The sequence below is a fragment of the Mesocricetus auratus genome, unplaced genomic scaffold (assembly GCF_017639785.1).
Source record: "Mesocricetus auratus isolate SY011 unplaced genomic scaffold, BCM_Maur_2.0 Super-Scaffold_100006, whole genome shotgun sequence".
Lineage (NCBI taxonomy): Eukaryota > Metazoa > Chordata > Mammalia > Rodentia > Cricetidae > Mesocricetus > Mesocricetus auratus.
Genome location: NW_024429190.1, coordinates 104,832,892 through 104,848,021, shown reverse-complemented (window position 1 = coordinate 104,848,021; position 15,130 = coordinate 104,832,892). Strand labels below are relative to the sequence as shown.

General features: G+C 40.2%; 1 protein-coding gene across 24 annotated transcripts in view; it reads right to left on the bottom strand.

The window, feature by feature from the left end:
- Positions 1-15,130, bottom strand: part of Pbrm1 (polybromo 1) — a 90,617-nt gene that overhangs the window by 62,280 nt on the left and 13,207 nt on the right. For all 24 annotated transcript variants that reach the window (XM_040747810.1, XM_040747830.1, XM_040747811.1 and 21 more), the window contains 5 exons: positions 14,946-15,093; positions 11,511-11,654; positions 4,837-4,950; positions 2,165-2,233; positions 461-559 (listed from right to left, as the gene is read on the bottom strand). In XM_040747810.1, the coding sequence (XP_040603744.1) occupies positions 461-559; positions 2,165-2,233; positions 4,837-4,950; positions 11,511-11,654; positions 14,946-15,093 (574 nt within the window). The remainder of the gene's footprint in view (positions 1-460; positions 560-2,164; positions 2,234-4,836; positions 4,951-11,510; positions 11,655-14,945; positions 15,094-15,130) is intronic.

Below are 15,130 nucleotides of genomic sequence, written 5' to 3'. Positions count from 1 at the left end.
TATGTCCACCAAAACTTATATATGTGAATGTTCCTAACAGTGTATTTTTAATAGCTTAAAATGTCTAATAACTGTTTAAGAAAAAACACATGGTGCCATCTTTAAGACAGACTATTAATAAGCAAATAAATAAACAAAAGAAAGAAAGGCTAAGTACTGGCACACACAAATCTTAAGCCAGTATGCTAGATCAAAGAATGAATCACAAATGAATCCATGTTACATGGTGTCACTGATATGAGATTTCCAGACAGAAGAGTGTATGGAGGTTGTCTAGTTTGGAACAGTGTAGGGGAATGAAAAGTGAGTGCTAAGTGACTAGCCTAATGTACATAACTCTGTGAATACTAAACCACCAAGTTCTAGATTTTAAATGGACAGAATTTATGATTACAATAAACACTGGCATTAAGTTAGTGTCTACTATCACCCACAAAAGTAGGAACAACAAAACACTAACCTTGAATACTTGAGAACCAGGCTCATTATATGTTTTGGCATTTTTTGCTAGAAGATCTATATCTTTGGCCATTGCATGAATACTTTTGTAGCTTCCATTCTATAGTAAACAACAAAATATAGCAATTTTTCTTAGTAAGAATTAGTCTATATAACCTTTAAAAAAAAAGACTGTAGGCTGTTAGTATAGTCCAAATATCACTGGGAAGTATACTAGCAAACAACACCTCATTATTTACCCTTTCATAGATTATTACTAGTACCTATTTACAAGTACATTTTGTGACATATAACAAACCAGAATCTACATTATTTTCATAAAAACAACTTACAATTAAAAAAAAATCAAGTGAGGTAAGTTTTATTTAGTTTACTATGTGCCAAACACTAAGTGCTACATGAATATTCAATCATTAAAGCAGACTTAGTAAAGTAACAATTCCTCTATTTACCAGACCACATGACTAAAGGCTAGCACACAGAAGTAAACGGTGCGCTCTAACGAGTAGAGAAATCAATCAAGTGCAGTGGAGGATGAGAAAGGGTACGACTACAGCGCAGACTGCACAGACAGGGAAAAGAAGACAAACAAGGCAGACTGACAGCCAGGGAAGGAGACGAGCTGGCAGGCCAACCAACATCTGAACATCCATCTTAGCTGGGAGGACTCTCACAGTGGTAGGTGGGCCCATGAGACTTAACACTGGCAAACGGTTGCTTTGCCAACAGCTTAGCAGCAAGGCAAAGGAAAATCCCCAGGGGTCAGTTAATTCACAATTTTTGATCTTGAATGACTAAAAGTCAAGCACAACAGGATTCATCCCTGATTTCTGTGAGGAAAAGGCCAACAGCAGACCAGAAACCAACCAGGGTCCCTGGTAACAAACAACAGTAGAAATGGCAATATTACCACAGAGAGCTTATTTACAATCTCAAATGTTTGACTACAACTCTTTGAGTTCTGCCTGCTTTTCAAAGAGCATTTCCCTTGGGAAAGAAAGGGAACACACACACAGCAGGTAAAGGGTACATGGGCAGGTACCTATTTTCATTAACCTTGTATTCAAATATCTATTGTAAGTAACTTTCATTCTAGTATGTCCTAAAGCGATCTAGAAGAGGGTAAAAATAAACAACAAAGCTTTAATTGTCAACATGCCTTTCATAATCAGAAATGCCTATAACCAGTTCCACCTGTGGTGATATTTTATTTATGATCTAACAAACAAAGCTTGCCTGAAGATCAGAGTGCAAAGCTAGCCATATTAGTCAGCCATACAGGCCAGGCAGTGGTGGCACACACCTTTAATCCCAACACTAGAGAGGAATATAAAATAGGAGGAGACAGGAGTCCGTCATGCTGAGGATAGGATTGCCCCATTTGGTATGAGCCTTGGTGGAGGTAAGAACTCTCTAATGGTTGGCTACTTTGCTTTTCTGGTCTTCAGCTTGAACCATAATATCTGTCTCTGGGTTTTTATTATTCATGCTACACCCACTTATCCAGTCAATACATTCATTCATTCATTTATTCATTTTACTCAAAAGAGATTTAACCTAGGACCTTGAACCTAAGTTATACTCTTCTCCTAAAATGCAATAAAAAACTATAATTACAAGAAAAGAAATTACTACTTCACTTTAATCTCCTAAGAAAGTACCAATCTACCTTAAACCACATGATTACAGATGTTCATCTTCATACCTGTATTCTCTGAGCAATGGTCTTGAGATCTATAGGCTCCTTAATTATTGCATAATAGTCTGGATATTGCTGGAAGACAAAAACAGGTATGTTCAATAAGCTAAAGTACTCAGAAAGTAAGGCTGTTCTTCAACCAGAAAACTGAGAAACTTTATGAAATTCATGGTTAAAGCATATTCTTATAGTAGAAACAAAAATGTGTTTTTTTCTTTTTCAGGGAAAAGGAGAGACAGGGTGTCATTATGAAACTCAGGCTAGCCTCAAACTCTTAAAATTCTTCTGCCTAGGCTTCCCATTTGGCTGGAATTTTAGGAACATACCACTGGACCCCGTTCTTTAAGCTCTGGATGGTCTCGAGCTTTTCATATTTGCAATACATCACTGGCATCTTCCAAATTCATGTTCAACAACCATGAGATCTGAATTTGAACTCTCTCCCTCCTAATATTTTAAAGAGAGTTAAGGTTTTGTGTCTGGGCACAAGTGAGATACACCTGTGGAATTAATCTGACCCATGCTCATCCCAAGAAGTAGACACACTGGGGAGTGTCCTTGCGGCTTTCATGATGCCTCATGCTCACCTCTCTGAGGCTCTTCTACAAGTTTTGTTTCTTTAAGTAAATAACTGAAGTTAAACAAAACCCAAAAGTAGTTTTGCTCTTTTTTTCTTAAGTTTTTTCTAACACTTCTGAAATTAAAATATAATCACATCATTTACCCCTTCCCTTTCTTCCCTCCAATCCTTTCCATGCACCCCTTATACCACTTTGCTCTCTCAAATTTATGGCCCCTATTTCTATTAATTGGTGTGTGTGTGTGTGTGTGTGTGTGTGTGTGTGTGTGTGTGTGTGTATGTGTGAGAGAGACAGAGAGACAGGGAGAATTCTTAAACACAGGGATTTCCCCTTTCAAGTGAGCATGCCTACTGATGTTATCCTTGTTCTGTCTTCTTTAGGCAAAGTGTTGGTGAGACTTCATGGGTGTAGCTTCCCTGACATTTCTGTAAGACACAATCTCACAGTAAACTTCTACTCCTCTTGCTCTTATAATCTTTCCACTTGCTCTTCCACTATGATCCCTAAGTAATTTTTGTTCTTATAGACACAGAATGGAAATGAATAGGTGGATCTAAATCAGGACAATAGTATGTGTTCATGTATGTGCACATGTGTGCACATGGAGGCCAGAGGTCAACATCAGCTGCATCCTTCTATCACTTTCATCTTATTTTATGACAGGGTCTCACTTCCCAAATTGGCTAGACGGGCTGAACAGCTAGCTCCAGGGGTCCTCTTGCCTCTGTTACACTGGTGCCAGGATTATAGGAGCACAAGCACATGCAGCCGTTTCTATGGGCTCCTCATACCTGTCTGTCCTGACCGAGTCGTCTTCCCAGAACCAATGGTGGTTTTGGCTCATCAGCCTTCTTTCTCCCTAGAGAAGACACCATTCTACTTTCTGTGTCTTAGACTTTAACTGTTCCAGTCTCTCACATAAGATGAATCACACACAGTATTTTTCCTGTAGGACTAGTTATTTCACTTTGCATATGTTTAGGATCCATCCATACTGTATATGGATCAGAACTCCCTTTTTGTTTTGCTTTGTTTTTTTCAAAACAGGGTTTCTCTGTGTAGCCCTGCCTGTCCTGGAACTCTCCATATAGACCAGGCTGGTCTCAAACTCAGAGTGCCTCCAGAGTGCTATGATTAAAGGGGTGCGCCACCACCGCCTAGCTCGGAACTTCCTTTTTTTTGTTTTGTTTTGTTTTGTTTTTACAGGGTTTTTCTGTAGCTCTGGAGCCTGTCCTGGAACTCACTCTGAGACCAGGCTGGCCTGGAACACACAGAGATTTGCCTGCCTCTGCCTCCTGAGTGCTGGGATTAAAGGCATGCGCCACCACCACCTGGTACTTACTTTTTAAAGTCAAGATATATTTGACTATTTTGTACATATATTTTATTCATCCACCAAAGCATTATTTGAGTTGCTTCCCAGAATAATTGTTTAATGACAAAATATGTTCAAGAGACAGGATGAAAGAAAGATAAGTAAGTTCCTCCTCTTTTTAGGTCTTTTGTTTTCTTGGTGATGGAGAAAAGAGGGACAAACTGAATACTCTTTTACCCAAAAAAGGAAGATATTTTCTAGATATGCGAGCCCTTCCTAAGGTCTCAGCTTTCCTACAGTTTCACACATAAGAGAGGGTTAATACGGGTACAGGTATGATTCCCATTTACAGCTTCACAAACTGAAGAAATGTTCATGGCTCTAGCATTCTTCTAGTTCCAACTATACTTGGAGAATAACTCAACCTCAGCACTCACTCCACAGGTATTCACTCTCCCACTCCCTACTCCCCCTCCCCCTCGTTATCAGCCAAACCATCTCTAACTCCAGTCCAGAGATCTAATGTCATCTCCTAACTTCCAGAGGCACCAGGTACAAATACAGCACACATTCCTACACACGGGCAAAAGGCTTCTGCCCATATTATGAAAAAAAAGTCATCTTTTAATCAAGTAAAATGACAGACTATGTCCTTTGTGCTCCCTGCTGAGGCCATGAAGAGTGTCACTGCTACCAATCTTATTTTACTTAGCAGTAACTAACAAAATTCTTAAAATACTTAAAATTAAATATCTTAATTTGTCATTGATTAAATCTCTTACCACTTTGGAAGGAAGTTTCTGAAAAAGCTCACTGATGAGCCGTCCTGATGGATTTGTGGCTACAACTATGGCTTCCAGAAGCTGCTCCAGGACCTCCTTTAGGTAAGTTGGAGACTAGGGAGAGAAAGAAATCCATACATAAGTGCCAAATAGTAAATAGTTCTTAAGATTAAAAAGCTAATTCCAAAGAGCAACTGCTAAGCAGTATTTATCCTAAGTTCAAGTTTCAAGAGTACCTTAGAAACGCTCTAGTGATGACACAAGATTGTAACCTAGAGGGACTCTATGAATTAGTGATGCTTCTTATACTATTTCTATAATGAATTTTAATTTTGTAATAAAGACTGTGAAATATAAGTACCATACATGTGAATGAGGAAATCAATATCCTTACACTAGGGAAAACATGCCCCATAATAGTAATACTTGACTACACTGTTCCTCATAGCTGCTCAAATTAAGTGAAAACCAAATTGACCCTTCCTGTTACCTAGCCTCTCTGGGTCTGTGGATTGTAGCATAGTTATCCTTTACAATCCAAGGGGGGATGCACCGTTCTCCCTGGGAAGGGAAACAGACGAGATCTCGTGGGTGGACTGGGGGTCAGTGGGGATGGGCACATGAGGGAGGGGGTGGGAGAAGGATGGGGAAGAGAGTACTGAAAGAGATGACTGGAGAGGGGAGGAATTTTGGGGTCAGATAGTGTCCCGGCGCAAGGGAAACTCCCAGGAATCTACAAGGACGACCACAACTAAGACTCCTAGCAACAGCGACTATGTAGCCTGAAGTGGCCGTCATATGACCAGGCAAAGACTTCCAGTGGAGGGGTTGGGACTCCAACCCAGACACATAATCTTTTACCTACAGTCTGTCCTGTCTTCGGGATGTACTGGGGTAAGGGTGGCAGAGACTGTGGGAATGGCCAACTAATGACTAGTCCAGTCTAGAGACCCATGCCACAAGACTGGCACTGCCTAGAGGCCTAAGATAGAACCAAACACTACTGGAGAAAAAACAAAAGTCAACATATGATGCCTAACAATATTCTGCTAGACTATCCCAATTGTCGTCAGAGAGCCTTCATCACAAACATTAATTAGGCTGAGCTCGAGGAATCCTAATGAAGACAGGGAGGGAGGATTGTATGAGCCACAAGGGTCAAGAAAATCTACAGAAACAACTAACCTGGTTCATAGGAGCTTAGAGTCTGAACCAACAACCAGGGAGCCTGCAAGGGACTGACCCAGGCTCTCTATAAATATGAGACAGTTGTGTAGCTTGTTCTGCTTGTGGAACTCCAGGGGCTGTCCCTAAGGCTTTTGGGAACCTACTCCTGATATTGGGTCAACTTACCCAACCTTAATACAAGGGGCGGTGCTTAGTTTTACTGTAACTTGATATGCCTGTCCCTTTCTTGCCTAACAGAAACAGAGAAGTGGATGGGGGTGGGGGTAGGCGTTGTAGAGAGGTTGAGGGAGGGAAATGGAGACAAGGGAAGGGAAACTGTACTCAGGTTGTAAAATAAATAAATAGATAAATTTAATTAAAAAAAAAAACTAAATGGAGGAGGCTGGAAAGATGGCTTAGCAGTCTTCCAGGGGACCCTGATCAGTTCCCAGAACCCACATGGCAGCTCACAATTGCCTGAACTCCATCTAGTTCCAGGGTATCTGACATCTTTACACCAATGCACATAAAATAAATTATATTAAATAAATTATATTAAAAAAGAAGAAAAAGGCCGGTCGGTGGTGGTGCACGCCTTTAATCCCAGCACTCGGGAGGCAGAGGCAGGCGGGTCTCTGTGAGTTCGAGGCCAGGCTGGACCGACAGCCTCCAAAACAATACAGAGAAACCCTGTCTCGTAAAGAAAAAGGAGAAAACAAAACAAAACAAAATGCTGGGCAGTGGTGGCGCACACCTTTAATCCAGCACTCAGGAGGCAGAGGCAGGCGGATCTTTGTGAGTTCGAGACCAGCCTGGTCTATAAGAGCAAGTTCAAGGACAACCTCCAAAGCCACAGAGAAACCCTGCCTCCACCCCCCCCAAAATCCCTAAATGGAGAATAAGTACACTCATATAGATTTCTGTTCTTCAAACCGGGCAACTTGCACTTACTTGCATCTAGTTAAGTCACTGTTCCAACATAAGAAATTATGTGTTCCAAACAGTACTTGACCAGAAGGGGCAGGTTTGAATCAAGTTTCTACAATAAGCAATGAGATTGCCTCAAGTCAAAATTTATAGTAAATAGTACTTCAAATTCAAACCACACTTCTTGCAAAAAAAAAAAATCAAGATTAATGGTCAAGTATAATTTAAATTAAATGTGCACTGGCATTTTCACATTTAATGTAGTTTCAAGGACCTTGCTTCTTTCTTCCTAACCCAGTCAACTATTCTAGAAACACTGTGCAGGTGGCATAAGAGTTAGGGTGCATGAATACATTTATATAATTTATTCCAGAGATTGAGAAAAATGCTAAGAAAATTATTCTTGATTTAAGAATTACAGTCTCAAAAATTTTTTTTTTAAATTAAAGTTTCAAGACTAGAGATACAGCTCAGGTGGTACTTTGTCTAGTACCGGGCAGGAAAAACCTCCTTTTGAGTTGTTGGTTAAAGAACTTTAAGAAACTCCCAAGACAAGCTGGGTGGTTAGGGCACACACCTTTAACCCAACACTCAGGAAGCAGAGGCAGATGGACCTCTGTGAGTTTGAGGCCAGCCCAGTCTACTGAGTAAGTTCTAGAATAGCCAGAGAAACCCTGAGAACTAGCCCTCAAAGTACTAGAAGGTACTAAACAAATTCCCAAGGGAGAAAAACAATCAATAGTCCTACCCAACTGATACCTAAGAAACACAACAATGTCTAGTATGGCAAGATATTCCCAAAGGTGCACTTACATCTTAAGAGCTAACCAACAGCTGTCTAACCACACATTAGGCCCACACAATAGTAGTGAATTCACGCCTGGTAAACTAGACAACTATCTGTGACCAATGAAACCATGGAACTTAGAATTCTGAGAACTGACTACTGTTACTTCTAACCGTATTCTAAACACTTACCCTTACTTATAGATAAGTGTAACTCTCACCTCATCCAAGAAGCTTCTTTCAGCAGCAGGGGACCATTACAGAGAGACACAACTGGTCAAAACGCACACAGCAACTGAGTGCAGGGTGCTGAGTCCCAGATGACACGTCTACAACACAATCCCTACACCATGGCTCATGGAAAATCATGGAAGAGGGGAAGGTAAACTCTAAATGCTCCAGAGGACCAGGGTACCTGCTGACATCTACATATTGCAGGGAAGCTGCACCCAGGAAATCTCAACAATATTGTAGCCTAAAAAAGACCTGAACGAAGAATGACAATACCAGTTAACATGACAACACGGATGGGAGAATCCCATGAGGCCTTACCACTAGATGAAGAGCTATAAGCAATTAATGACTATTGAGAGAAGAATAAGTCCTTCCCAGGAATGAACCTAACTGGTTATCCATTAACAAATGCCTAGCCCTAAAAATATAGACATATAAGCAACATTAAACAGACTCAAAAGTATTTATACCCATACATTTGTATGTACATATGCGTGCATGTATGTAACAATAATAAAATTAAAAATAAGAAGCTAAAGAAAAATAATGTACTCGCAATGTTTAAGGTCTTTTCTTCTTTCCTCCAAACCTAGCCCACTTCTCAAGAAACACTGTGCAGGTGGTGTAAGAGTAAGGGTGCAGGGCTACATTTACATAATCTATTCCAGAAGGTGAGAAAATGTTAAGAAAATCATTCTTGATTTAAAAATTACAGTTTCAAGACTAGAAATATAGCTCAGGTGATAGTTTTTCTGCCTCAAATGCAGGAAGACCTAAGTTTGATCCCTAGGACCTCAGAAACTAGGAGGGTATGGAGGGAGAGGAAGGGGAACAGAAAGAGGACAAGATAGGGTAATAGGGTCTGAAGATGATCAAAGTATGTAAACATATGAAAAGCAATAATGAAACCCCGTATATAACCACTGTTAATAAAAATGAGGAAACAGTTTATTTAAAATAGAAGTTATGTCCAGGCTGTGGCTGAGGGTCATGTCTGGGTCCGTGGCCCTACTGCAGCCTGGTTTGTGTTGCTGTCCAAGGGCCTGAACTGCCAATGGGACCATGTGGATGTCTGAGGGCCATGCTGCTGTTGAAGTCATGCTGATCTGAGTGGCCTAGACGACATCCAAGCCCCGGCTGCTGCTGCTGCTATGCCTGGGTCCATGGTCCGACCACAGCCAGGGTGTGGGTAAATTTCTGTGGCCAGTGGTGCCACCAAAGGCTACACATTTACCCAGGGTCTAGCTGTAACCTGAGGCCAGGCTGAAGCTTCAAGGCTACACCTCTTGCAGGGCCACACCGATCTGAGTGGTCTACACTGCTGCCTAGGACTTTGGTGTTGTCTGGGCCCTCAGCACTACCACAGCGTGTCCATGGCTCCTGTCATGCCGATGCCAGGGGTCTGGGGCCATGGTGGCGCCTGAAGCTGTGCTGCCACAGGGGCCATGCCAGTATGAGTGGCTTACATGAGTTATGGTAAGGGTCCAGGGATGATGGTGGCCTGAAGTCACAGGCCTTAAACCAGACGAATCACTCACGGCGACGAACATTTTGTGGGTGGGGCTGACTGGACAAAAGGTTACACTGTGTGACACAACGCAGCTCCTGATGCCACTAGGATGAACGAAGAGGTGATGGAAAGATGAGGATCAAGGTGATCTTTGTTTGTTTTTAATTAATTTTTGGGTAGTGCAAGCTACAAGGGGTGAGGGCTGGATATGGAGGGACTGGGAGGTGAGCAGGACTGGAGTGCATGATGTGAAGTTCCCAAAGAATTACGTTAAAACAAGCAAATGAGAATGAAATAGACGTCAAGCTAAACCTCAATATAACTTAAACCATATGATAATAAACTACATTTGAAGTATAATAAAACCAAGTAATTTATATTCTAATTAACATTTTGTAGCAATAAATGTTAAAATAAAACATAAAATAAAAATAAAACAATTTTACCTTAAATAAAAACTAGGAGCTAAAGAAAATGCCTTCCCCTTTCAAAAAAAAAATCTTGGTTATAAAAGAAGCCCAGTAGACATAAATATGAATGTGTAAGATTTCATTTCTCATCATTTATGCAAATGACATAAGTGAATAAAGATAGCTAAGTCCTTTGTTGGGAAGAGCTCCCTCAGGAAGACTGAGAAATGAGAAATGCATTATTTACATGTATGAAAATATCAGAAAAAATTTTAAAGGCCAAATCCTCAATTTTTTTTTTTAAGGATTCATTTATTTATTGCATATTCAGTGTTCTGCCTACATACCAGAAGAGGACACCAGATTGAATTGTAGATGGTTGTGAGCTACCATGTGGTTGCTGGGAATCGAACTCAGGACTCCTCAAAGAGCAGTCAGTGCTCTTAACCTCTGAGCCATCTCTCCAGCCCCCCAATTTTCTTTTCTGACTAGAACTACAGAAAGGATGGGACCTCAGCAAGCTACACTCTTCTGGTTACTTCCCCTTTATTTGTATCCTCAAATAACAGGGGGCTGGAGAGGTTGCTCAGTGGTTAAGAGCACTAGCTGCTCCTCCATTGGACCTGGGTTCAACTCCCCGCACATGGCAGTTCACAACTGTCTATAACTCCAGTTCCAGAGGATCTGACACCCCCACAGACATGCGTGCAGGCAAAATAAATAATTTTAAAGAAATTTATGTATAAGCACAGGTAAGAGCAACTGCAAAATTTCTGCATTCAGAACATAGAAGGCTTGGTCTAGAATCAAGCAGTAAATCCCTAATCTGTCAACGTATCCCTGACAGTGGCTTGCAGAGAGCTTTATCCTGGCACCACTATGACAAAGTACCTGGAGAGTGTAATTCTTTTTCAGTTTTACTTTTCTCCCCCACCCTGTTTTTCAGATACTGGCCAAAAGACTAAGCATACTTTCCCAGACGCTTTGGCCTTTCTCAGTCTTCTCTGAAGGGCCCCCTCCCCTTATACCGTGTAGCTGCTTGTCACCCCCGCCTGCAAAATGAATGGCTTTCCTTCTCCTCCTCCTCCTCCCTCCTCCAGGAGCTGCCAAGCTCTTCAGTTCGTCTGCTGTTCCCTCTCCAGTTCTAACTGTCCTCCAGCTTAAGACAAGGTTTTCCTAACTAAGGCGATTCAACTGGCTCTTCCAAATTTTAATCACAACACTGCCTATACCCACTGATTTGTTGTTGGTTTTGAAACAGGGTTTCTCTGTGTCTTTGGAGCCTATCCTGGCACTCACTATGTAGACCCAAGCTGGCCTCAAACTCACATAGACTGGCCTGTCTCTGCCTCGCAAGTGCTGGGATTAAAGGCGTGTGCCACCAGCTTTACCCACTGTTTTAATCTAGCAATAATGGACTGAACTAGCCCTTGATAATATCAGGATTTTAAAACTGAAAAGAGTATGTATTAATATAAACACAGCTCATGAAAACACCGATGAACATATGAAATTGGAGTGAAGTTCTCTAGCTTAATGCTCACTTACCTGCTCAGCTACCAATACAACAGCCCAGAAAAATTAAAGGACAGTTACCCTTACTTCCCAAGCTATTCCTGCCACCGCATGCTTGCACTTACACCTTCAGTCACTGTTCCTTGATTGTCTTGCCCATCTTCGTCATCATCCTCGTCATCTGCTTCTCCTTTTTGAACAAATTCATTTCTTGTTCGAAGGTACAAATCCCAGAGTTTACAAGCAGCTTTATATTCAGGGGAATCTGGCTATACATTAGCAAAGAGAAGAGAAAGGAACATTACTTTAAAAAAAATGTTTATTGTTATTTTACACACATTGGTGTTTTGCCATGGGATCAGGTCCCCTGAAGCTGAAGCTATAGACAGTTGTGAGCTGCCATGTGGGTACTGGGAATTGAACCCAGGGCATCTGGAAGATCAGTCAGTGCTCTTAGCCACTGAACCATCTCTCCAGCCCTGGGACATTACTTTTATCAGTAATTGCTACTTTTAAAGAATCCTGTTCAACAGAGCCTGGAATTTTGAGAAAATTTGAAAATGCAATTATCACAAAATTCTTAGGATTAGAAGATATGCGGAACTTAATCCATTTTCTAAAAAGAAAAAAAAAGAAAGTGCATTTTAAAGGCATTCTGAAATAAATTTACGGACACACTGTCGCAGAAGACAAATGATTTGCTAACTTAAAATTAATTAATAATAATATAAGAAAGTCAATACAAGACCTGTTATGAAAGAGAAATAACTGATGAAATTATTTCTATTTTACAATAGACTAACAGCAAATTTCAAAACATTAAACTACCTAAATATACAAAAGCATTAAAAGGTTTTAAAGAAATGAAGACAGGAGGAAGTAGTGATAGTTTGAAGGAAAACAGCTCCCATAGGCTCACAGGGAGTGGCATTATTGGAAGTGTGGCCTTGTTGGAGGAAGTGTGTCTCTGGGGTCAAGATCTGAGGTTTCAAATGCTCAAGCCAGGCCCAATGTTACTCTCTGTTCCTGCTGCCTGCTGATCAGGACTCTCAGCTCCCTCTCCAGCACTGTGTCTGCCTGGTCACTGCCATGCTTCCTACCATGTTGATAATGCACTAAACCTCTGAACTGCAAGCCCAATTAAATGTCTTCCTGTATAAGAGTTGCCATGATGGATGTGGGAGGGGGACACATGAGAGATGGCTCAGGAGTTAGGAGCACTGACTGCTCTTCCAGAGGTCCCAGGTTCAACTCCAAGATCTGACACCCTCACACAGATATACATGCATCCAAAACATCAATCAAATAAAACACAAATAATTATTAAAAAAAAAGTTGCCGTGGTCATGATGTCTCTTCACAGCAATCGAAACCCAAACTAGGACAATAGCCAATCCAAGATCTAGAAGAGACAATGGGGTATAGGCAATATATGAAAATATTAAGGCTGAAAAATTCCTCTGATAGAAAAAATATCAACCCAAGATTTAGGAAACAAAGCTCACAAGTAAAAGGAGAGGGAAGTCTACATGCAACAGAAAACAAAGCCAGAAAGCAGATAACCTTTAAAGAAACTGCAGCAGTAATAACAGATGATGACTTTATAGCCAACATCCCTCCTCTCCTGGGTGCTAAGCAAGGGGTCTATACATTTGGCCCCAGCTCCCATATAAGTTCTTAAAGCAACAAAGGAAAAAGTTGGGTATGGTAGCACAAGTCTGTAACCCTAATACTTGTAAAGCTGAGGCAGAAGGACTACCACAAATATGAAGCAAGCTCAGGCTACACAGTGAGTATCAGGACAGTCAGGGCTACATAGAGACCCCATCACAAAACAACAACAAAGTTGTAAATTTGTGAGCAAAAAAAATTATTCATTTATGGAATTCAAATCCTACTATAAGAGAAATAGGCAGCATGAATAAGAGGTGCTCAGAGCATGAGTATAAAGTCTCTGTACTGCTTGCAGGCAGTAGTGATATGTAATAAGTGTCCCCACCTCCCCCACTTAAAGCATAAAGCACCCAGTATTCCCAGGCAGTCTACCATCCAAGTACTAACTATGCCGGACCCTGCTTATCTTCCAAGATCACACGAGATAGGGCACATTTATGGTGGTATTGCATGTTAACTATTGACCATATCATTTCTTGAGGCTGGGGATATACCTGTGGTACAACATTTGGTCAACATATGTGAAACCCTGAGGTTCAATTCCAGCAGGGATTTTTTTTTGTTTTGCTTTTTTTTTAATGAAAAAGAATAAAATACTAAGACTTTACAAATACTAAATTTTAGACAGAATAAATCAAAATTAAAATCAACAGGAAGATTAAAAAAACTAACAAACACCAGAGTGGTAGTGGTGCACGCCTTTAATCCCAGCACTCAGGAGGCAGAGGTAGGCAAATCTCTGGGAGTTCAAGGCCAGCTTGGTCTACAAAGGGAGTTCCAGGACAGTCTGGGTTGTTATACAGAGAAACTCTGTCTCAAAAAACAAAAAACAAAAAACAAAAAAAACCCCACACAAATAAATAAATAAAAACATATTCATCAAACAGACTACAAAAATTGGAGGCTGGGGTTGTTCAAAAGTAGAGTACTTACTTTTAACTAGGATAAATTCCACAGCATTAAAAAAATGAAGTTTAAAACACATAGTATAAAAAGATATTTGAAACCTAATTTTCAAAAAGTATTCAAAATATTTTAATTTCCAGAATATAAAAATTATAAAAACGGAGGGCTGGAGAGATGGCTTAGAGGTCTTGAGTTCAGTTCCCAGCAACCACATGGTGGCTCACAACCATACATAATGAGATCTGGTGCCCTCTTCTGGCCTGCAGGAATACACGCAGACAGAATACTGTATACATAATAAATAAAAATCTCAGGAATTCATGAAAGAAATGAAGCAAAAATGGCTTTAAAAAAGAATCACATGAATGATGTCTCCTTACTAATAAAAGAAATTTAAGGCAGTAATGTGTGTAATGCAAGTTTGAGACCAGCAAGCCTTCATTATACATTGAGACCTTGTCTCAACAAAACAAAAAATTCCCCCCACTCAAAAATCAAAACAACAATAAAATAAGTAAAAAAATTACTACTTATCTAAATGATTGCTAAATATTAAAAAGCTATCTGGGGGCTGCAAAGATAGCTCAGCAGTTAAGAGAACTGACCGCTCTTACAAAGGACCAGAGTTTGGTTCAAAGCATTCCTACAACAGCTCACACATATACAATACACTTACATACATACAGGCGAAACATGCACACACATTATATTTATGTAATGTAATATATGACATGTGAGATAAAGTATAAATATATCTTTCCTAAGTATATATAAAAATATACACATGCTTTCTTTTTTAAACAATTATTAGGCACGGTGGCATACACCTATAATTTTGAGATGGAAGCAAAAAGATCAGAAGCTCAAGGTCAGCCTATACCTATACAGTTCTCCCAAAATAAATAAGTAAAATTTTAAAACTGAAAAGATTACAAAAAGAGACAATTAAAAAATTAGATCCAAATCTGATGCTTTCTTACCTTATAATAGGCCTTTGCATTGTTAAAGAGCAACTGGAAGTCTGCAGTCAGCAGATTAACATCATCATACTCTTCCATTTTAAGTTTCTGTTGGATTTTCATCAAGTCGATGGGCTGAGAAACCACTTCATAATAGTCTGGTTGATTTCTGAGTAATTTAAATATCTTTTAATGACACCAATCCA